Raw genomic sequence first — 24,094 nt, 5'->3', positions numbered from 1 at the left:
AACAATCGGGACAAAAAATTGAAATGCTCCGATTTTCACGAAAGTCATCGCGTATTTCTTTTAAGTTTTATACTTTTATCAACAAATAGTGTAAATTTGATGGTTAAAATGTCAAAAACGGTTAAATATTACCTTAAACGGTAATGTTATGTCGGGGTTTTGTCATGTTCAGAACTGTGTTGTTGTTGATTCTGCCTCGTGTGGTTTTTCCCCAACAGGAAGTCGACTAAGAATTGTGGGTAAAATTAAATGTTATTTTTAGAGTCAGCAGCAGGGAAAACGTAATGGGGTTTTAAAAGCATAATTAAGCGACTAGACAATTAAACTTTTACGTCTGGGATGTAAAATCTTCGAAGCAGAAACCAAAACAATAGGTTTTGACCTGGGTCTGACATTGCTAAAGATCAATTGATATCACCGCTTACTGTATGTGGCGAATCCAAAGTGAGGGGTTCGCCACGGGGAAATGTGACGACAGCGGTACACAGGTGAGTTAAAAATCGGTAGCGAGCAGTAAAAGGACAGACGCCCAACGTTAGCTCATAATTCCTATTCAGGTAAGGATTAGAACTGGTTAATAAAAAACATTACATTGGATTTCGTGTTGTTTTATCAGTGACTCCCAGTGTCAAGTTCGTATAAATTTATACCACAGGAAACGACCTAAATAAACTCGGTTTCTCCGATCTCTGTGCTTTGGTAATTGGAAATAATATGGAATATTTTAAACTTCAAAGCGAACATAAGAATGTCTCTATGATAAACATAAATGATTTTAGCTGTAATTGTCGGCGAGTCCTTAGATCGTATGTCAAATTAGGAACACATGGATGAAATAGGGATGTATGACCCCCTGATTTGAGGTGCTACGATTGTACTGTGCCGCGAATAAGAAAATCATTAAGGTTTTGTTATTTTAATACACACATTTTTATACAATTAGTAATAGTAATCTGACAATTTGACATCAGTTAAAGCACAAACAAAAACACCGTTTATTAACAATAATAACGAAAATATTTTCATCCAAAATCGACCCAAGTCTGACAACCATTACGGACCAAATCCAAGATGGCGACGTGCATTTCGGCTTATCGGGTAAGTCGGTTAATGGGGTAAAAAGCCCCCGCAAATAGGCAACCCGATTAAGCGGAATGCACTGTATTTGACCTAATTAGCACACCTACCCTGATAGTACTCGCACTGTTTCAACAAAAGAGGATAGGTGCACTTATTGAAACATATTAAAAAAAGTCCTTATTGATCTGCACATACGATCTTTGTCATTTAACCAAAGGCTCTGGAATGGTTTTTTCACTACATAAAGATATGTAAATGAAAAAGATCATTTTTCCACCCAGATTTCATGAGGAAACTTTTCCCTGCTCGTGCTTTTATTAAACACACCCCTTTTGTGATTTTAGCTCACCTTGTTCAAAGGGCCAAGTGGTGCATCATCTGTCCGGTGTCAATTTTTCCATTTAAACACATTCTTCTCATTAATCAAAATGCTCAGTCATAATATTTCATTAACAGGTTCCTGGGATAGAGCCCCACAAAGTTTTATGAAAAGAAATGACCTTCACCCATATTCAAGGTCATGGTGTCAAATTTGTTAAAACATTCAAACAACTCCTTCTCACATACCAAAATAGCCTTCAGAATCATACAGGTTCATTAGGTAAAATACGGTATATATAACTGTCACAATGTAATCATCCTGATCAATTTATCACAGCCATGAAATTTTCTTATTTAATGTCGTCCCGTAAAATTAATGTATTTGATCATTGCTTGGAGCAACTATTCACATACACATATACTTCCTGATCAAACAGAATCTAAAACGATAATGTTGACTGTCCATGTTTGTTGCAATTGCAGATTCAATTAATGAACGAATCTCACTTCTTTGACTCACAAGCTGAAGTACCAGTAAAACAGTTCCCATGCAAAGTAAAAAAATTTTTTACCAAAGTGTTGAAAATAGAAAAGTTTAAATGAAATCACTTCAGATATTCGTATTTTTAAAACTACTCACTTTTAGAAATATATGTAACATTTCAATATGTCTGTGTTCTAGTTTCAAAGGAAATAAATAATTTCAGAAAATTTGGAACGGAAACTTCCAAAATTTTGAGTCTTGTTGTGATGTATTGTAGACAAATGCAGTAACAATCTGGCAAGGTGTTCAAAATAAAAATTCAGTGATGGAAACAGGGAATGTCCAAATTTAAACCCTGACAAAAGTAATAATACTGAAAACTAAATGCCTTGTTTCTTTCTGAATTTTCCTCTGAACTTAGAAAAATCATGTCAGTTAAAAGATTGACATGACAGTGTCTCATTTGAAAAATTGTGAATTAGATGTGTCCTAGGCTAATTATATATACAGTTTTTGATCAGCAGCTAAACCAGTGCAAACTTTCAAATCTAAACTATGAATATATTTCATTGCCTTTACTTCACAGACATGTAGATGTTATCATGAAATGTTATCGTAAGTTCAAATGAAACCCTGTTTTCTGCCATCTTATCTACAATATTTATGTAAATAAAATGTTTGCCACTAAAATGTGATTGGGTAGAGTGTTATGCTTCAGTGTCCAGGTATATGGCATTTCGGTATGCTAGCACTATAAAACTATGTCATTATTAGTTCCGTCAGGTGTGGACACATGACTGTGTTTCGAGCTCCAGTAAACCAAACCATTATCTGATGCCACAGGACTGTAACTCTCTCAATATATCAATGCCTCGTGGTCATTACTGCTCGTGACAGTAATGGATTTACTATATCACATTTTAATTAATAGAAATAAAAACAATGTTAATAAGGAAAATGAAGTGACTGCCCCCTATATATGAAGGTCATATCAGTGCTTCAGATTCATGTAGCAATCCAATGAACATCTAGCACTTTATGATAGTGTACTAATATGTTTTTTTTGCAGGATAAGTCTCGTGTTGGGAGATATGGGAAAAGATGACAAATTTATCATGGGTCTTATCACTATGACAGGGTGTTCTGACAGCCATTTACAAAAAAACCCAGCAAGCTGGCTTATAGGTGATCAAGTATCCTTTATCCTGCTTTCTCATCTAGCTCCACAAACAAAGGAGAGTGACCGAAGCAAGAATATAGTGTTTGTAGACCTTTGTCAATATTTAGGGACGGTATTATTAGTCGTTATGTATGAATTCACAACTAGGAATTAATGATGGAAATGTTTGTGTTAGCGAGTTTATGAGGACACGCTTCAAATAATGGACTCATCAATTAATTACAACCTCCATTTTTGTAACAATTTATAGTCAACAAGGATGACGGGGTTGGGGGTTGATGGAAGTGGCGTTAGTATAATCGACTATTATTAAATATGGCCTGGTAATAATAATGTAAATACTGGTAGTCATTAAATGTGGTATAGACCTACACAGACTGGTATCCAATCCCTTGGCGCCAGGCTTGACCTTACAATAGGTTATTGTCTCTGTTTAGTTATCCCTAAAGGTTTGATACCATTGGTTACCATCTTCTGTTTTTCAAAATAATGGAGTGACCTGGAAAACGGATGTTTTATTATCAGGTTTTTTGTCTCGCCTCAATAAAGTCACAAAGCAAGACTAAGATGTTACTTTTCCGACGACGGCCACATCATATGGCATCATTTTACTTTTGAAGTTTTGCATTGAGGTCCGTTTCTCAAAAAGTGTAAATCCGTTTCTCAAAAATTGTAAATCCATTTCTCAAAAATTGTAAATCTGTTTCTCAAAAAGTGTAAATCCGTTTCTCAAAAAGTGTAAATCCGTTTCTCAAAAAGTATAAATCCAACTTAAACTTGAGTCATCTCAAGAGCTAATTGATACATTTTGTAACAAATGACTTAAAAGAAAACTCTTTCATAGGAAGATTCCTATAGAAGTTAATGACTTGAACATGCAGGTACATTCACATCTAGTAATTCAATTTATTAGGTATTTATTAAGATGGTTACATATTTGTTCATTTAAACCTGGCTTATGAATATACTTGGATCACATGCACCACATCATTCACTGAAATTTCAGAAATCTTCTTCTCAAGACCCAGATATGGTAAAATCAAATACTGTAAATGGATCTAAGGTCTTAATTAAGGTGCTTTATCGAAATTGAAAAAAATCATGACCCCTGGCTTTCACTTTTCTACCTAGTGAGGGGCTAAACTTTACTGTCGGAACTGGTTTAGAATTACATTGTTAATACATAGAAGAAAATTACACATTTCAGACTTTGGTGATCGGGTTAAGGCCCATGGGCCATGTTGCATTTTGATTTTGTGATTGCATGTTAAGGGATGTGATGTTTATTCATTTCAGAGCTGTGAGATCACATGTCATCATTAGATAGTCAGAACTATTAGATTTGAAATGACTTCATTGAAAACAAAATCCCAGTAATTGGAAGATGGATGAGTTAGTTAGATTGTTGTAGAGAACTTAATGGAATGAGGTTGTCATACAAATCAATACAACAGACTGCAAGGTTATTTCTATCGAAAGCATTTTCAATTTTTACCAAAATCAAAAGTAAATCCTTGTGATGGTACTTACTGGTATTGTTGTGTCTTGCATTAAGAGCATTTTGTCCTGATGTATAGAAACTAAATACAGAATACAGCCTTAAAGGTGTATGGTATCTTGTGAAATGATCTTCTGTATTCTTTGTCGTAATAAACAGAGGAGCTAGCCTGATAAATCTTCAAGTACATCTAACTATGTTTTGTGGTGAAACATCATTACTGCATAAAAATAAAAAAGACGTAACATTTTCAATAAAATTATTGTCCTGTACTGAAGAGATGGAATGTGGAGTCGGTTCCCCACTACATATTTTGCCATCAGATAAGGATATAGCTTGATGGTAGTGGGTAAATAGGCATTAGAACTGAAGTCAGAACTACCTCATATTGCGAAACAGAAGTTCTAGTGAATTCCTATTGATGTGTACCTAGTGTAATCAATACAGAGGTTTAAAAAAAAAAGTAAATAATGTAAGAAATAAGGTGTTGTCTAATACATAATTGTTCAACAAATAATTCAGTTTTAAGATATTAGTTGTTGCATAGTTCTTACATTTAATCATCTTGTTGCAGCACGGTGATGAAAACTCTGAATTTCTTACAAAGGCGTCATATTTAATCAGCACATACAACTAAGAAGCTTTACCGATGCTATCTTACATATACACTGTGTTTTGATATTCACATCATCTAATGAAATGCCTTGTTATATTTATATGACAAATAAATAAAAAAAAAAAAGATTGTTAAAGCTTTTTATCAATATCTTATTTCAAAGATATCCATTTTCATTATCACTTGGCTATATGTATTTATCAAGATCAGTTGTGTATCATGTTCTTTCATAAATAATTTAAAACTCCTTCCAAAAAACCATAAAATCTGAAAGTATAGCCATATAAAAGTTGGAAAGAGGATAAATATTGTGGTAGTGAAAATCTTAAATTGTACTGTCAAAAACTGTTCATCTATAAAGAATACTGAGAGGTTCTGTTTTATGTCAGACTTATCTCCCTTGTGTATGTGATACCAGAGGTAATCTCAGTCATGGTCTGGGTATAAAAAAAACCTTATCATATTTTGAAGTTAAAGTGTAAATATTATACTGCTTATAAGAGGAGTTTGTAATGTAACTATGACACGAAGCTTAATATTTATGTATATACTTTATTACCATCAATCTGTAGGCTTAATAATATTTGTACCGTATTTCTGATGTTTTGATATGCAAATAAAAAATCTGGGGAAAAAATTTGTGGAAAGAAAAGAAAGGAAAAAGATTGACTTGGGTCAAAGTTTCAGCAAGGAAAAATTTGTATAAACTACCACCCCTTTATGTGTTGATGGAATGCCTTAATAGAGAAATTAGAAGAGTCTACATCACAAATTAAAATTCATTACCAATTAAACTAGGAAAGTCCATGTCACAATGAGTGGTGTTTACTTGCAAATTATGGTGACTGATGATCACAGGGTACATTAAGTATTTTGTTATAAAATATTGTTTCATCAAATTCTGCTGTTGCTTGTGTTCCAAAATGTCTTACCAAATTCAGTCATTGCTGAATCAGTTTCTTCCTAAATGATAAGTTAAATTTGGTCAGTGCTTCTGCTCTTGCATTTGTATGTCTTGCTAAATTCGGTCATTGGGGGGTCCTAGAGGTTGATGGTATTGTCTGCCATGCCGGATGTGTAATGCTGTAGAGATGTATCGGCTTCTGTCACGGTACAGTCGTCAGTTCGGCAGTAACCTTAAAGCTACTAAAGTCATATAGGAGTGACCAATGTTGAAGATTTACAAATAAACATAATATTTGCCTGTCTGAGTAGTCAGACTTTAATTATAATTTGATACCAGCCATCAAGATACATGTCTATACCAGTTGGCACCAAAAATAGTACAGTTGCATGAAGGGGGGGGGGTAGCTATATGAATAGACAAATATCCAAAAAGGTCTTTGTTTTTTATGGGGGGGGGGGGGGGGAGATTAGCAATTGATTTATATTAAGTAATATGCTTATAAAAAAATTAAAAAAAAAAATATTAGCGATTGATTCATATTAAGTAATATGCTATGTATTTGTGTTTTTCAGATCTGCATGCTTACAGATAAAATAAGTGGGAAGCAGCGTGGCTATGCCTTCATCGAGTATGAACATGAGCGGGACATGCATTGTAAGTAGACCATGTGATGGGCCAGATGTTTTCACAAGGAACGGATGACATGTACTTATGATAGGTCAATTTAACTCAACAGGAAACTTCTTAAAAAATTAATAAATACCTAAACAAAATTTCGTCTATTGAAGATTTGAAAAATATTTCTTTAGAAATTGTAAAGATATAAACTTACAGATTGAAAATCTGCATAATGAGAGAAAGTCTGGAGGTAACAATAGAAAACTGAATATATTTCTGATGTAGCTTTTCATCAATGTTTAATGTCAGGACCTCACCGCAACATAGGTAGTGTCTGAGGTATGTAGCAGGCAGTTCCATTCTTGAACGTCCTTTGTTGTTGACTTTTAAATCAGTGATTCCAGACTGTTTTCAAGTAGGCAAATTCCCCAGTGGGTTGCTGAATTGTACAAAACATGTCATCCCTTCCTACCAATGTCTGGCGAAACAATAGCTCCACTTTCAGGCCATCTATTGTGCTGTAATTATTGAGAAATGAGATTTGTTCAATGTTGTAATGCTCCAGACAACACTAGCACTATTTAACCAACGATAGACAGCAACACAACCCCAAATGTTATCCTGGGGCATCACAAACCAGTGAATACCACCAACCAAAGCTGATTGGTCATTCTATCATTACCGAATGTTGGAGTGTTACGATTATTGTTGTCGCCCAACCTCATCAATGAGTGTTGATTATTTGAATTTATTTGTGGTGTGCGTTTATTTTATAGAACCCCAGTTAGACTCCAGATGCTTATTATTGATAACTACATGTAATTCTATTGTTAACTTATTCAATAATCAACTTTAAAAAAAAAAAATATTATTACTCCTGTCTCAAACTGAAGATGTTGAATTCTCCTGCTATAAGTGTCCACACTAACATTAGGTTCTCTAGTCTGTATCCATACCTTTTGTAATGTACCTGAGAAAATATTGTATCTGTGGCTATTAAACCCAAGAGGCTGGCTTATAAGGAACTCCCAAATATCACCAGGACTAGGATATTCTCTACTGAACCTTTGAAAGGTTGATTTCACCCAAGAGTCTTTAACTTGCCCCAGAATTTAAAGATGTCCTGTTTCCTGCTTTCTCTATCACTCTGTCACAATGTTGAATGCAGTTGTAATTCGTTTAAAATCAGAACCTTTCTTTTGATACGTTATCAATCACAGCCCATTTTAAGTTGATGAGCTTGGTGTCCTCGTATATGTAAGAAGCTGTTTAAATTTTTGAATTGAACCATATTTCTGCCTTGTTGTATCCAGAACCTTATCAATTTAGACAGTAATTCTGGAAAGCATACCAGACAATTGAAACACATTTGTAGAAAACAATTTTGCAGAATTTACTTGAGAATGTTAACTGAGGGGAACAGGTTTGCACCACCTGTGTAAAGTTAAGTTATTTGGCTTTGGGACAGAATTTCATTGAATGGGTGATTCTTTAGGGAACAGGAGAAATTGATATGTCTGTGCACGATACAGAAATTAGTGTTGTGCTTTATTACAGTGGGTATAGATGGGTTTACAAATAAATACTGCCAAAGCACACATGATTTGGTAAAAAGTAGTCGAGACGATAAATATTGTATTGCACGATATTATATCTATCTGTAGATTATGAAGGAGCAGTAAAAGTATGTAACTCCAAAATTTTGATATTTGACCGCAAAATCAACATTTTATCATTTCTTTAAGATCAAAGTGGAATGTTTCAGCAATTTTTTGGATGTTTGAACTTGAAATGTTACTTCTGGATTTTGTAGAGAAATTTTTATCGAATGAATCTTTGATAACATCAGTTTTAGTTTACACAACTGGTAAGTACAACTTAAAGGTAGAATTCTGTATACAAAATATACTGGTAAGATTGAATTGATATAACATTGATGAAAATACTTACTCAACATTTGCCTTTTGCATTTAAGTAAACACAGTTATATGAATATTTTTTTTATTTTATATTTTTTTTCCTGAGTGTAAATCAAATTTAGATTATATTGTCTAAAAGTGATATCTCCAGTAAAACTAATGCATTTCCTTGTTATTTTCACTTCAGACAGATGAGGTGGTGAACTTGATGGCTCTGCCATTCTTGTTCCTTTGAAATAATTGCTGGCCACTCACTATAGGTTTGTATGGGAGTGGTAAGACATTGTGTCCCATTACCCTTACAGTAACCTTAGCAACTGTCACATGACCTGTTTAAAACCTCAACAAATATTACTACAGCCCATTTTCTCTCAAATTATATGTTTGATTTAAAATCAAACTTCTTATTTTTTGTCTTCAAATTTTTCTTCTGTCTGTTTTATTTTTTATTTCTTTTTCTAATATCGAGGATAAGTCCCTGATCCCCAATGGTAGGCCCTATGAAAAAGTCTGTCCCGTGATCCAAATCTATTTTACCAAAACTCCTGGTATATAGGAAATGCATGGGTTTGAAATTTGTATCAAAATTGGGTTGCAATATTAAAATATGTTCAGCAAAAATGAAACTGGGTCAAGGTCAAAGTGACTTGACATTCAGGACTGGTAATCTGTTTATAGAATCATTTAGTGGTAAGTGTGGTGGTAAGCAATCTCTTATTTGGGGAATTTTCTTCTTGGAATAATAAACGTTCACCGTAAATGTATTTTGTCTATATTTTGAACTAGTCCATTTTCAAACTTGGTAGCTGCAGTAGGTACACTTGTATTGAATCAAGCTGAACTGTGAAATTTTGGATGGGTTGGAAGGGAGGGGATGAAGGGATGGGGAGGGTAAGGTTCATTTGAACTGTCAGGTAAGACCTAAAACTTCATGGAAGTTCTTCGGTGAAACCAACATGACAGATTTCGCAAGATATCAAGAAGTAGTTTCTAACTGCTACCAAATTGGAGAAAAGAAAGTTTGGTTTGATAATTTGAATTTGGGTTGACGTAAGTATCCTTGGTAAGTTTAAGAAATAAAACAAAATGAAAATAATGAAAATAAAAATAAAAAAAAAAAAAAATATTCATCAATATGTACCGGGTAAGTTATGAAAAAAAAAACACATTTTGCAAAAGAAAATAAACAAGATGGGTAAGTTGAAACAATAAAAAAAAAAAAGCAAAAACAAAAAATTGGTAAGTTTTTGATAGAAAAAAATCGGGTAAGTTTAGAGAAAAAAAAATGGTTTGGGTAAGTTGAAAAATATCGGGTAAGTTGGAAAATGATTTTGGAATTGTGGAAAAATTCATCCCCCTGGCTTAGGACATGGCTCTCTCCATCATGCCTGCCAAAATCTTCGTCCCTGCTGTCTTCCAATTGTAAATACAACGGAAATAGGACTTAGTACGTAAGTTTCCAGATGATTGGAATAACAGTTGATGTTGTAGTTCTTATAGAATAAATAAAAAATATTTTCAAAACAAAAAAAAAAAACAAAAGAAATATAGATTTTTTTATTTGATTCCCCTTGTGAGGTAGGTATTTTTCAAAATCCCATACAAAATGAAAAAGAAAGAGTTTTGGCCAACAAATTGAGGTGTTCAGTAACCAAAAGTTATTACTGCTAATTAATTGTTTATTGATTTCCAGGTAGTAGAATGCAGAATTGTGACATAAAGGTGTGCTATAGATATTAACAAAACAAATTCTTTCTATTAAAAAAATATATAATTGGCATCAAGAATAATAACATTTCCTTTAATTTTTTTTCTGACTTCAAAATCTTAAATTATTGTAAGTTTTTTCTGGTTATTATCATTTTTTTTCGGTATAAAATGGTAAGTATAAGAGGAAGGATTTGTTTTCTTAATATCGAAAATTTTATTTCAGGTTAACCAATATGTACCAAACTGTAGAACATTGTTAGCTCCCCACGAAGTTAAAATGGACTAGACTGATCACATACAGTTTATACCATTCTGATTTTTAGGGGGAACAAATGGTTGTTTTTACTTATAAGGTTTTCTCTTTTTGGAACAGACACAACGGAAAGGACTAGATGTAAAAGATTGCTTCAGTTTTAACTTAACAAAAGTTTATATGTTCTAAATCATCAAAAAAAAAAAAAACAGGAAATATGAAAGTACTTGCACAGGTAAAGGCTATATGACCAGGACAGGTAGGTTGTAACACGAAGTTGACAACATACAGTTTGGTACATATTGTTTATAGTGCTCCAATAAATTCTAATGTAGAATGGACATGATTCTGTTTACTTTTGTTCATTTTGAATATTTTTCTTTCGTTAAAACAAATTTAGCTGCTTACAAGCATGCAGATGGAAAGAAAATTGACGGTCGGCGGGTGCTTGTCGACGTGGAGAGAGGGAGGACAGTAAAAGGCTGGCAGCCAAGGCGCCTGGGTATGTATTCTGTGTTCATTGCTATTTACAATTTGTAGGTATAGTATTTACTATGAATGTGAAAAAATGATTGGAGGTCCATCAATTTTCCATCCTGTACCTATTCCGGGTCTTGACAAAGTCGTTAAACAAATTTAAATCTTTTCTGTATGGCAGTAGATTTCCTCAATAGCTCATTGGCTGAAAATGGTATCCGTAAAAGATTCATTTATTTACATAATTAAATTGTCCTAACAATTTTTAAACAAGAAAACCAAAATGATTTAAAAACATCATATGTAATAAGTATTCATATGGTTTAAATTGTTACCTGCACCCACAGTATCTGAAACGCAGTTAAAATTTGTGTGAGTTGATTTATTGAGTGATGGGATTAGGATACAGTATAGAGTATATGTATACTCTGATGACAAGTTCTGTAGTAGACTCCAGGGTTACACCTATTTCACAGACAAGGATATGAATGCATTGATTTTGGCAATAAGTCCCTCAATTATCGAGCTACAATATCTATTATCAAATGTACACCACTATTTCCCAAATGGTATATTGACATGTAACATATTTTACTGATTTTGTATCTGGAGAATGCTTGTTAGAAGATATGTATGTATATTCAAGTTATTGTGATTTCAACCTCTTGGATTTCATGGGGGGGGGGGGGGGGGGGGGGGGGGGGGGGGATATCCACTATGCGTATCTACCGTTATGCCTCTAATATTTAAGTTCTTTTTTAATAACGTTGTGGTGAAAACTGATTTATCACATAACTCGTCCATTCTTACATGTATTAAATATAGACACATGTGTAGTGTTAGGGACGTATAATAATATATGGTATCACAGTTAATAGATGAGGTCACAGGATTGTCTTTGTAGAGAAAAACTTTCTGTCTGAATAAAAATTCTGTCTTATATCAAAAATATTTGGAAAATTTTCACTTCTATTCTAATAGATATGAGTTATGTGATAAACATAATCTTATACTCCTGGTTATGTCATTTGATAACAAATTGTTTTAATTATTTTAATTATTTCAAAGGCTTGAGGCATATCAAATGATTGAATACTGTTTTGATAGAATTCCAAAGAGATGTACACCAGTGTAAGATCCTCTATCTACAGGAGGACGAATAGTTATATAAAATACTGACACTGTAGTCTACAATTACACCAGCTCAGTAAAACCGTTTACAGGCTTGACCAAGTGTAGACTACAATTACACCAGCTCAGTAAAACCGTTTACGGGCTTGACCAAGTGTAGACTATGCCAATTGTGGTCAGGGACGCCCTAACATCAGCTTAGGGACGATAATTCAGCCTGTTCATACAGTGGTAACTGCAGATAGGTAAAACATGAAACTGTGAAATAATGTGTTATCAGAAGTTTACTTTGGTCATATGCACTAGAATGTATTTATCACTGAAGATTTAATTTTTCAGACTATGACATCGGTTTTTCTTCACAAAAAGATAGTTTTGAAAAGTTAAGAGTTTTGTATCAAGTCTTACCTGTCGACACATCAGCATACCCCAAGTCCACGATTCACACTTTTGTCAATCGGAAATAACAAATATTGGTGTTTCAAATTTTATCATTGCTTAAACTGTGTAAATCCGTGGAACACAAGAACTTTCTAATTTCTCGACAGTGTACTGAAAACGGGAACAAGACATTATTGAGATTTCTCCCAACACACTAGTGGAACAGGTTATATTAGTTGTCCCTATTCTATCTGCATACTTTTGTCAAGAGCAGACAAACAATTTTGTGAGATTCTTTCTTCTATACAGGGTACAAATTGTAGATTGGCGGAAGGTCAAACTCTTTATATGGAATCACGTCAACCGTCAGAATGGAAATTGAATTAATCAGAGTTGGTCGGATACGGAAGTAATTGGCGCTAATATTGTATTTTGATAAATATGTGTGCAGTGCTCCTAGAAGTGAGAGCGTCCTGGGTTTTTTGGTGGAAAGCCAAAAGATATCCCATGAATATCAATCTGGTGGTAATCTTTCCTCAAGAAGCAGTTACCATGGCGAAGTTCTACGAAGAAATATATCATCGTGGATATAGATTCATCATTGTACAAATGACATGGGCTAGATACTCTGGGTGACATTTCCATAGCAATGGGCATATTTGGTTAGAATGCCTGAACTCTTGTCTCCTTGGCAACTGTTCCTTTGCAGGAGGTCATATTTTAAATTTGCAAGACATTATTTTTTAGCCAGGACATCTGTGACATAAGCAAGCTTATGGTGTAGTTGCTTCAACCTATACTCATTAAAAAATGTCTTCACTTTTGGTATCTTAAACCGTTAAGCCCACCTAGTTGTACAAATACGTACATTACATACCAAGTTAATGCTGACGCCCATCTACAAGAAAACCATTGACTCTCTGAGATACTTGGAATTCTGGACCTGTATGATTGATTTGTAGTGTTCAAAAAGTGGTTATTTAACGACATAGATAACGTCGATTGATGATCAAAGATCCTACAAACAACCATTTATATGCTGTGTTAATCATAATATTTCTTCATGTTATTTACATTTGAAAAAATAAAAATTAATAACTACATTAAGCTGAAAATTAATATAAATAATGGAAAGGAATTGGATTTTCAAGAAAAAAATATTTTCTAGAAATGCAATTGAAAGAAATCCGGCTGACATGATGGAAAATCAGCACTTCCGTCTTCAGAATCAAGGTAGGGCTCTAGAAACATGTTAATATGCCAAACGTGTTTCCGCTAGGTCACATTTCTTACGGAATAGGAAGTTGACACTAATGGGGCTCTGTCAGAGGAGTCTTTATCAGTCATCCACGATTTCATAATTGGAAGTCAAATGCAGAAATGTTGTCCGATCTCAGCAACACATAGATGTCCAATGCTTGATGTCTCCTGTGGAGTAAACTTAGTGTTAAGATGCAGTGTAGGGTTTCTTCGTGTTTTCCTGTTCAGGGGTACATAATGATAAAGTAAATGAGCTGACAACCAAAGACATTTTTGGTTTGTGTGTGTTATAAATAGATGCTATTTTAGGAAGCATTAAAGCACATCACTGACAGAAATTGCTAAGCAACAGTCGTTCACATGACAATAGAACAAGCAGAAATGAAAACTGCCTGTCTAGATATAGATTTGTGAGAAATACAAATCTCTTTCTCTTTGATCCAGTTAATTGAAAATCATATATGATGATGATCGGTGCATACAGAGGCATAATAACCTAGCATCGCTAAAAGGCATGAGGAATATGTTGTACAGATAAAAATTAATTGAAATCAGGACTACATACAGAGCCACTGAACAGGGTTTTGAATTCCGCATGTATACATACATAGGTAATGTATTGGGCATATAAATAATGCAAGCTACATCTCTGTACATGCATTTCTAGATCTGTCCCAAGATCATTGCAGGGACATCATATGAACGACCAATCATAAAAGCAGCCGGTTATAAAGCTAAATGTGCAGCTCGTACAGGAGACAACATCAACCCAGTGCAGTATGGTTCTTTATTAGTAGAAGCATTTGAAACATCTGCACAATGTCTCAAATTGTATCTCGCTGGGATGTTTCAAAAGGAAATATAATCCAAGGCCAACTGTTGCCGTAATTATGTGACACTGAAACTTGTAAAATTTATTTAATACATAGCTTCAGCTCAACACAGTATTGACCAATAATAGGCAGCATTGATAAGGTAATTGGAAATTGATTGATTCTTTGAATGATTTCTTCATGGATTTTGCTATTTTTAAATTTCATTGCATGCCTATCAGAGTTCTGCAGATGGGAGTAGAATGCATGCTAATCACACTGTAAGCTGGACAATGCATACTGTAGGAAGTTCAATAAACTGCTCTGTGTTTGACAGAAGCTATTTACTCGCTCGTACTGCGGTAGGGTATTTTACTAAAAGCAGAGCTGGTTTGATGGGAATGCCAAGCACTTGTTTATAAGTTTTGATAAAATTAAGAAAGAAAAAAATTGTTCAGCGCTTATAAGGCTTTCAGTGTAGTGCTGTTTTTATCACAGCTGTTCCTCAGTTAATGCTTTGAAATACCTAAACATGCATCGATAAACATAAAATGATGTAAGTCTCAGTGTTACAGAGCAAATTATTTGTAATTCTATACTATCCACACTTCAAATCCATAAAAAAATTAATATTCTACTGAATATGTGGAGCTATCTATATCACTTCGTAACAAGTGGTTATCTTTTTCTTTTGGTGTTGATGTTATCGAAACATTTTTCTGATCATTAAATTGTCCTTAGAATAAAGCATGCATTTTATGCCTGTGACACACTCCATTGTGGACATGTGTTTCATATAAATGTGACCAGAAATTGAGCTCTGTTTCATATGAATGTGACCAGGTGACAGTCCGGTGTATCCTAAACATTTCCCCAACCCTGGACAGGTGATAGTCCGGTTTATCCTAAACATTTCCCCAACCCTGGACAGGTGACAGTTCGGTGTATCCTAAACATTTCCCCAATCCTGGACAGGTGACAGTTCGGTGTATCCTAAACATTTCCCCAATCCTGGACAGGTGACAGTTCGGTGTATCCTAAACATTTCCCCAATCCTGGACAGGTGACAGTTCGGTGTATCCTAAACATTTCCCCAATCCTGGACAGGTGACAGTTCGGTGTATCCTAAACATTTCCCCAATCCTGGACAGGTGACAGTCCGGTGTATCCTAAACATTTCCCCAATCCTGGACAGGTGACAGTCCGGTGTATCCTAAACATTTCCCCAATCCTGGACAGGTGACAGTTCGGTGTATCCTAAACATTTCCCCAACCCTGGACAGGTGACAGTCCGGTGTATCCTAAACATTTCCCCAATCCTGGACAGGTGACAGTTCGGTGTATCCACACTATAGCTGGTTTGAGACTTCCTTACATCAGTTTCCTTGTGGTCAAGACAAGCGGATACCTCATTCACAATAATGGAAGGACATTACAACAACATTATAATGTCGTAATAACAATATGACATCACAGCAACAATATAACGACAGCACAGTAATAATATAGTGTCATCACAGTAACAATATAGTGTCGCCACAGTAACAATATAGTGTCGTTACAGTAACAATATAGTGTCGCCACAGTAACAATATAGTGTCGCCACAGTAACAATATAGTGTCGCCACAGTAACAATATAGTGTCGCCACAGTAACAATATAGTGTCGTTACAGTAACAATATAGTGTCGCCACAGTAACAATATAGTGTCGCCACAGTAACAATATAGTGTCATCATAGTAATATTGATACAATGTTGTCACATCAAAAACGTATTGATGTAATATCAATATAAGATATATCGGAGAACCTACAGGTTAACCTTTCACCCCTTGGGGATGAGACAAGGTCATCTCAAATGTCCCTATTTAGCTTTGACTTACAGATCAAGGTTGCATTGTCTCATTTTACCATTGGGTCTCATTTGTTAACCTTGAAGCTGGTTTTAGTTTCTGTTAAGAACTAAAACCATTTTATGGGAACACTAGGCTCGTGAATTGTCAACCTTGAAATTTTACAGATGATTGTCTGGTGCTTTCCTGTTAAGATATCGTAACAGGTGTGAATGTTTTGATGCGGCCAGGAACATTGATCATACTCATTATCATTAACTTATTGTTTCTCTCTTCCTTTGTTATCAAGCCTCTTCACAAGTCATTGCATTGTGAAATGATAAAGATTTTAACTGCCATAACATAACACAGAGTTGGTCTTCGGGATGAGACAATCACATGCACCGACCAATACATTGTGGCAAGGTGGATTAGCTAAATGACTCGTTAGTCTGGACACAAGGACGACAGACAATCACATGCACCGACCAATACATTGTGGCAAGGTGGATTAGCTAAATGACTTGTCGGTCTGGACACGAGGACGACAGACAACCATGTGCACCGACTTTTTGTAATGACCGATACATTATAGCAAGGTGGATTAGCTAAATGACTTGTCGGTCTGGACACAAGGACGACAGACAATCATGTGCACCGACTTATTGTAATGACCGATACATTATAGCAAGGTGGATTAGCTAAATGACTCGTTAGTCTGGACACAAGGACGACAGACAATCATGTGCACCGACTTATTGTAATGACCGATACATTATAGCAAGGTGGATTAGCTAAATGACTCGTTGGTCTGGACTCAAGGATGACAGACAATCACATACACAGACCAATATATTGCAGCGAGGCGGATTAGCTAAATGACTTGTGTCCCCCACCATTGATAAAGTGGTACTTATGGTAAGGGCTAGCTTGGGAGATGTCTCCACAATAGGCCTGCAGCCTTCATTAATGTATTTCACCAAGATTATGCAATATTGTATTTTGTCACCATGAGAAATCCTGGTTGACGAGCTATATATCGATTCTGGTCAGGCTTCTGTATGGTTTTTTCATCACTGCACAATAAATGTTCAATTTCAAGGGAAGGCTTTGATTTTGTTTCATTCAAGAGTTGTAGAATCTAAACATGCAAAAAATAACATCTGTTTTCATTCTCCTTTTCTGAATGTGTAGTTTCCTTTCCTGAAACCAGTGGAAAAGACTTTTTAAAAAGTTCAATGTTTTGTTAACATGTAAAGAGTATTATCAGTTTTGGGTACAGAAGACTTTCTCTATTAATATTGTTTTTGGGAGTTATGCCCCTTACATTAATTGTTATGTGGGAGCAGGGTGTTTTCAGGAAGCTTCATGACTGACTGTTACATTCATTTTACCATTGCTAGACATCCTAGATCTGATCAGTTGAACTTTAAGTTATATTTGTTGCGGAAGCCTGCAGAACAGAGATATCCATCTTCCTTTACATACTGATAGTGTTAAAATGTACTTTTCTTAAGTACAGACAGATAATTATGGACATGAAATGTATTTAAATCGGGCAATGAGGTAAAATAAGTACGCTGGAATTTTTTTTCCCTCTGTATTGAAACTGTGCTCGGAGCAGTCAGGTCAAATAGGGGCAATTTTGGTAGAGCAGTAATAAGTGTGGGTCTGTGTAGTAGCAGACAGATACCTAATCAAGTGTTAAAACACCGATACAGTGAAGGCAATCAGCATCATGACACTCCTCAATACACCATTAGTTGGGTGGTAACATGCAGAAAATGACTGGCTTCAGGCTTTTCGGTTTTGTCAAATCACATCTTGTAACAAGTTGTTTTGACACTTAAAAAATGTGTTTGCCATATTGAATAAGCCTCTGTCTTTATAAGGGTGTATATGAAGATCAGATTGAATAAGCCACTGTCTTTATAAGGGTGTATATGGAGATCAGATTGAATAAGCCACTGTCTTTATAAGGGTGTATATGGAGATCAGATTGAATAAGCCACTGTCTTTATAAGGGTGTATATGAAGATCAGATTGAATAAGCCACTGTCTTTATAAGGGTGTATATGGAGATCAGATTGAATAAGCCTCTGTCTTTATAAGGGTGTATATGGAGATCAGATTGAATAAGCCACTGTCTTTATAAGGGTGTATATGGAGATCAGATTGAATAAGACTCTGTCTTTATAAGGGTGTATATGGAGATCAGATTGAATAAGCCACTGTCTTTATAAGGGTGTATATGGAGATCAGATTGAATAAGCCACTGTCTTTATAAGGGTGTATATGGAGATCAGATTGAATAAGCCACTGTCTTTATAAGGGTGTATATGAAGATCAGATTGAATAAGCCACTGTCTTTATAAGGGTGTATATGGAGATCAGATTGAATAAGCCACTGTCTTTATAAGGGTGTATATGGAGATCAGATTGAATAAGCCACTGTCTTTATAAGGGTGTATATGAAGATCAGATTGAATAAGCCTCTGTCTTTATAAGGGTGTATATGGAGATCAGATTAGCAGGACTCTATACACATCATGGTCTAATAATAGTAACTTTTTCTATGAAGTATTTTTGTAGTTTCATTCTCTTCATAGTTATCTTCAAAACAAATCGTCAAAATCCCTTATTTAAGCATTTCCAGAGTATATCTCCATAACTGTTTCTGCACACCAAGTGGTCAAGTGGATAGAGGAGTTTACAGTATGGACCTAATCATTGCTCTTTTTATGTTCTCAACAATTTTATGACGTCGCAGCAACAATACACTAACATCACACCGACAATTGGATCATGTCATGTCAACTTTGTCTTGCATTGATGTAACGTTAATTTTAGACACATATGAGGGTAAACAGGGTGAGAGAAAAATAATCATTCAGCCCCTCGGGAGTGAGGCAGGGGGGTATCAACCTGAGGGAAAGATTCTTTAAATTGAAAACATGAGGCTTGCTCGGTTGGAGATCACCCCCGTCTCACTCCCAATGGGTGAAAGATTCTATTTATCTTCGCAAGAGATCATGCCCCTATGACTTGGCTCCCTTGGCAAAGTTGGCAGGGAATATGACTTTGTTCATTTGGGGTTGGGTTTTTTTTTTGTTATTGTTTTTGTTGTTTTTTTTGGCTGAAAAAAAATTAACTTCAGATACTTATCTTATACTGTATCTAAATAGTTGAAATGACATTTGTTTGTCACTTTACAATATGATACAATTTGATGTAATGGTAAAGAAATAAAATTTAATGGTGTTTTGATTTGTAGATCCATCTATAGATTTATGTTTGTTTATTTCAGGCGGAGGTCTTGGGGGCACCAGGAAGGGAGGACCTGAAGAGAACACAAGGTTCTCCGGCCGGGACGAATACAGGTAAATTTTGGTAGTGATAGTTTCCGATCTATCATGATCTAAGCCACCATTTTTATGTCCCGCCATGGAATGGAGGACATATATAGTGTTACCCATGTTCATCCCATCCCGTCGCGATGTAATGTAACTACTGTAGCTAATCTCAAGGACTACTAATGCGATCCTCACCAACCTGTGTTTTGGGACGTCAAGTGGCAGTGGGGGCATTTATGTTTTAGACATTTGCAAGTTTTTACATAAAATTTTGTGAAGTAAGTCTTACAAGAAATATTTTATGAGTAATTTAAAATTGTTTTTAAACTGTTATAAGCCTATCTGCTTTTGAACAACTGGGGCCAGATCTTATACAGGAAGGGAGCTAACTCTTAGTCAATGTTGGCTACTTGTAAATTACATTGTTGAGACTGACAAAACATGGGTTTTCATTTGAGTTGAAAGAGTCACAAGAATTGCAGTACTTTTTGATAGACTTTCAATGAAAAAAAACTGCTATATCTGGTGTGATAATTTTTGAAGTAGAATTAACTTAAAATCTCTTTATTAAAAAAGAAAAGTTGCTGCATCATGATTTTATGTGTGGTATTGGAAGTGTGAATCTTGTACCTTGTGTTACAGAGAGCGTGACAGTTCACGGGAGAGAGGAGGCGGAGGAGGAGGCGGAGGCGGAGGCGGAGACCGAAGAGGACGACCTAGGAGCAGATCCCGGGAGAGACGTCCACGCTCTCGCAGTCGTGAGAGGGACGCAACAAGGAGGAGAAGCAGAAGTAGGGAACATAGGAGGGGCATCGATGAAGGTAAATTCTAAAATGTCGTTTAAGATGGCTTATTACCAGCATGACTTTTTAAGGGTATGGTTTACAGAGTGAGAGTCCTAATGTATGTCTGCTTTGATCTAGTTTTTAGTTAAAAAATTTAGTTAATCTAGTTAGTAATGTCCTACTGGAGTCTGTAGCATCTTAATGTTCTAGTCCCTACACAATTATGATCAATTAACAGCCAAAACATAACACAGTTGATTAAGAAAGTTCTATCAGTGACATTTTGATGTGATGCTGGATTGATTACCATAAAAATTTAAAGTATTGGTATGCCAGCTGAAATGTGGCTGTGGCAAAAATATATATCTTTGTGATATCCATGTGTATAGTTTGTATCGGGTATGTAGCAGGAAATTTTGAAGTTAGGGAGGACATTCAACAAGAGTTGTCTTTCTTGGAACAGAATTGTGCATGCTGTGGGAAGACAACTCTCAGTTTCACAATAGGATTTAAGCTTGCATATCTAAAGTATGTTAAAAGTTGGCCTTTATTTAAAATCTCAGTAGAAATTACTGAGATCAAATCCCTGTAATGTCAATATTTAATCCTGTATATTGGTTGTTTGTGGTAAGTTAAAAAAGAAATTAAATGCTTGATGTTTCCCTGAATGTGTCCCCAGTTTGTGATATTCTTCATGATTGAGTTTTAGAGTTACAGGTATAGATAGAACACTTAAATTTTGTACCTATTTAGTGTACATATCTTGCAATATTATTATCAGAATTTTTTTTAAGAAAGATCACTTTTTAAACGGTTTTTATAGATCACTGTTTAAAGTTTTGTGTTTTTGGAGGTTTTTTTTCTTCTTTGTTTTGATAAAACCTCTGACAGGTAATACGTTTTCAATTTCAGATGAGGACAGGGGCAGGAAGAGGGCAAGGCGGAGTAGATCTCGAGAGCGAAAGAGGAGCAGATCACGAGACAGGGACCGCAAACGTTCACGTCGTAGTAGGAGCCGTGATCGTGGTGACCGTCGTCGTGACAGACAGGAGGGCCAGCCGGATGAAATAATGCAGGACATGCCCCTCGACTTTGATGGAAAGATTCTCATAAAACAAGAGGATCAGAACAAGGGCTACCCCGATGAAGAGCCTAATGGGTTCCCTCGTGAGTTCCGAGAGGAAACTGATGATGACCGAGAGCGAGAGCAAGAGCAGTTCCCAACAGAGGAGGAAAGACCCAAAGATGACAGGGCAGAGGAGGAACAGGAATACCAACAATGAATACCGGACAGCCAGACTTGAACCAGTCAAACATTTATGTGAACACTTTCTTTTGAACATGTTTCTGGTGTCCCCAATTTATTGTTCAAAAGAAAAATGTCCAATTTTAAAATCTGAACCAGTCTTGAAATAAAACAAATAAAATGGAAGTACTTATAAAATGTGGACACTTCTTTTTGGAACTTAGAAAATTTGCCTGTGGTATCGCTTAATAATTGTTTAGGGATGACTGCATTGGTCATTTGTGTATAGTTTCCAGACCATATTGAAGTGGGTGTTGTTTTGTGACCTAGATAAGCACCTGTTTACACCATCCTGAAACACTTAACACACTACATTTTGTGATATGTGCATGTATTGCTTTTTAATGTTTTTATTTCAATTTTAATCTGTTTAAAGACAATCTTCAAATTTCTTTGCTCTATGTGATCCGCTGAGCAGTAATCACAGGTGATAAGTGACTGTCTCCACTGTGGATTTGTAACACCTGTTCTGAGACATGTACAGATGTCAATTAATTTCTCCTTTATACATTTCCTTGAGAAAAACAATCATTTTCAACAGGTAAGAGGGAAAGTCAAAATAAAATCCTTGTTAGAATTTCTAGCTTGTTATTGTGTACAGCACAAACTATTGGATTTCAATTATTGTACCATTGATTGAAAAACCTGTCCATGATAGTCCAAGTGTGAGGACTAAAGAGGTCTCTAATGCAAGGGAGCTTTGAACAGCCTGTCATCAATTCAATGTTAATGTACAGACCACCGAGTATTGGACGGGGTTTACGAGGGGATGGCATGTGTTAGCCATGTTGGTCCATCGTACCCTGTAAATGTATAACGAGGAAACACAGAAAATGGTGGAATAGACGGGGATGGTACCAGAAACCATGTTTAGGATCTGTTGGGGGGGATTGAAAATAGATCAATTAAAAATTAAAATGTATATAAAATTAAGACATTAAAAGTCTTTAAATTTACACTGGATAATGTTTAGCAGTGAGAAATCTGCCTCGTATTATACTGTATATGGTTTGATGTTATCGATGTTTAACCATTGTTTATGTACTGTACTTCAATGCAATAGATGATTCAATCATCCTTCACTGTCATATCTCATCACTGACATCATTCTCATCATCGTTCCTGTCATCTACAGGTCATCTCTCACCATCAACAGATCCACTATCACAGAGTTTATATGTACCGAGAACGAGACTTCCAGTAGAGTAGTTTACATATCTGTGAGTTAACATCATATGAGACGGTACTACTCACTCTGCCAGACTGGCTTTAGATTCCATGCCAGATATGTATAGCTGGATAATGGCTCCTGGGGAAATCCATCCTACTGCTAGATCATAATTAATATACAATGTGACATCATTTCTTCACTTCATCATTACCAGTTTACAGCTACAATGCTCAGATCATGTTTTTTCATTAATTTTAAGCACATATAATATGTTAGATCAGTATTGTGCAGTTTCATTTTGTGGTTTTAGATAATAAAGAAGCTATTTAGCCAACTTTCTTTTCTACCAGTGTATATGATTGGCTATCATATTGTAGGAACTCATTGGTGGAAAGAATTGTAAAAGATTTAACTGGTATTGGTTTCTACCAGTGTATTTGATTGACTATTGTATTGGTGGAAAGAATTGTAAGAAAAGCTGATAGTTAATTGTAAATTATTCTATTGTAAGTGGTGAATAAATTTGTCTCTCGTATCAGAACTGTTTTTCTGTTTTCTGTACTGACCAAAACAGGAAATCTGGAGATCTCAAGGTTGGAATATGCTAACTTTAATCATTTTATGCCCAAAATATCATTTTACAAATCATGTACTGTAATCAACTCAGTTTTTAGCCCACCATCATCAGATGGTGGGCTATTCAAATCGCCCTGCGTCCGTGGTCCGTGGTCCGTCCGTCCGTCCGTCCCTCCGTCCCTCCGTCCGTCCGTCCCTCCGTCCGTAAACAATTCTTGTTATCGCTATTTCTCAGAAAGTACTGAAAGAATCTTTCTCAAATTTCATATGTAGGTTCCCCTTGGTGCCTAGTTATGCATATTGCATTTTGAGACCAATCGGAAAACAAAATGGCCGACAGGCAGCCATCTTGGATTTTGACAATTGAAGTTTGTTATCGCTATTTCTGAGAAAGTACTAGAAGGATCTTTCTCAAATTTCATAT

The 24,094-nt window shown here is 35.5% G+C and overlaps 1 protein-coding gene across 1 annotated transcript in view; it reads left to right on the top strand.

The window, feature by feature from the left end:
• LOC117335642 (U1 small nuclear ribonucleoprotein 70 kDa-like) overlaps nt 1-23,160 on the top strand; it is a 102,021-nt gene extending 78,861 nt beyond the window's left edge. The window contains exons 6-10 of the mRNA XM_033895781.1: nt 6,659-6,740; nt 10,987-11,088; nt 19,787-19,859; nt 20,475-20,653; nt 21,530-23,160. Coding sequence (XP_033751672.1) covers nt 6,659-6,740; nt 10,987-11,088; nt 19,787-19,859; nt 20,475-20,653; nt 21,530-21,900 — 807 coding nt within the window. The 3' untranslated portion in view covers nt 21,901-23,160. The remainder of the gene's footprint in view (nt 1-6,658; nt 6,741-10,986; nt 11,089-19,786; nt 19,860-20,474; nt 20,654-21,529) is intronic.
• Nucleotides 23,161-24,094: the final 934 nt, after the last annotated feature.

The sequence above is a fragment of the Pecten maximus genome, chromosome 10 (genome assembly GCF_902652985.1).
Source record: "Pecten maximus chromosome 10, xPecMax1.1, whole genome shotgun sequence".
Classification (NCBI taxonomy): Eukaryota; Metazoa; Mollusca; class Bivalvia; order Pectinida; family Pectinidae; genus Pecten; species Pecten maximus.
The sequence above is the reverse complement of the archived record's forward strand: the minus strand, read 5'-3'. Positions and strand labels throughout refer to the sequence as shown.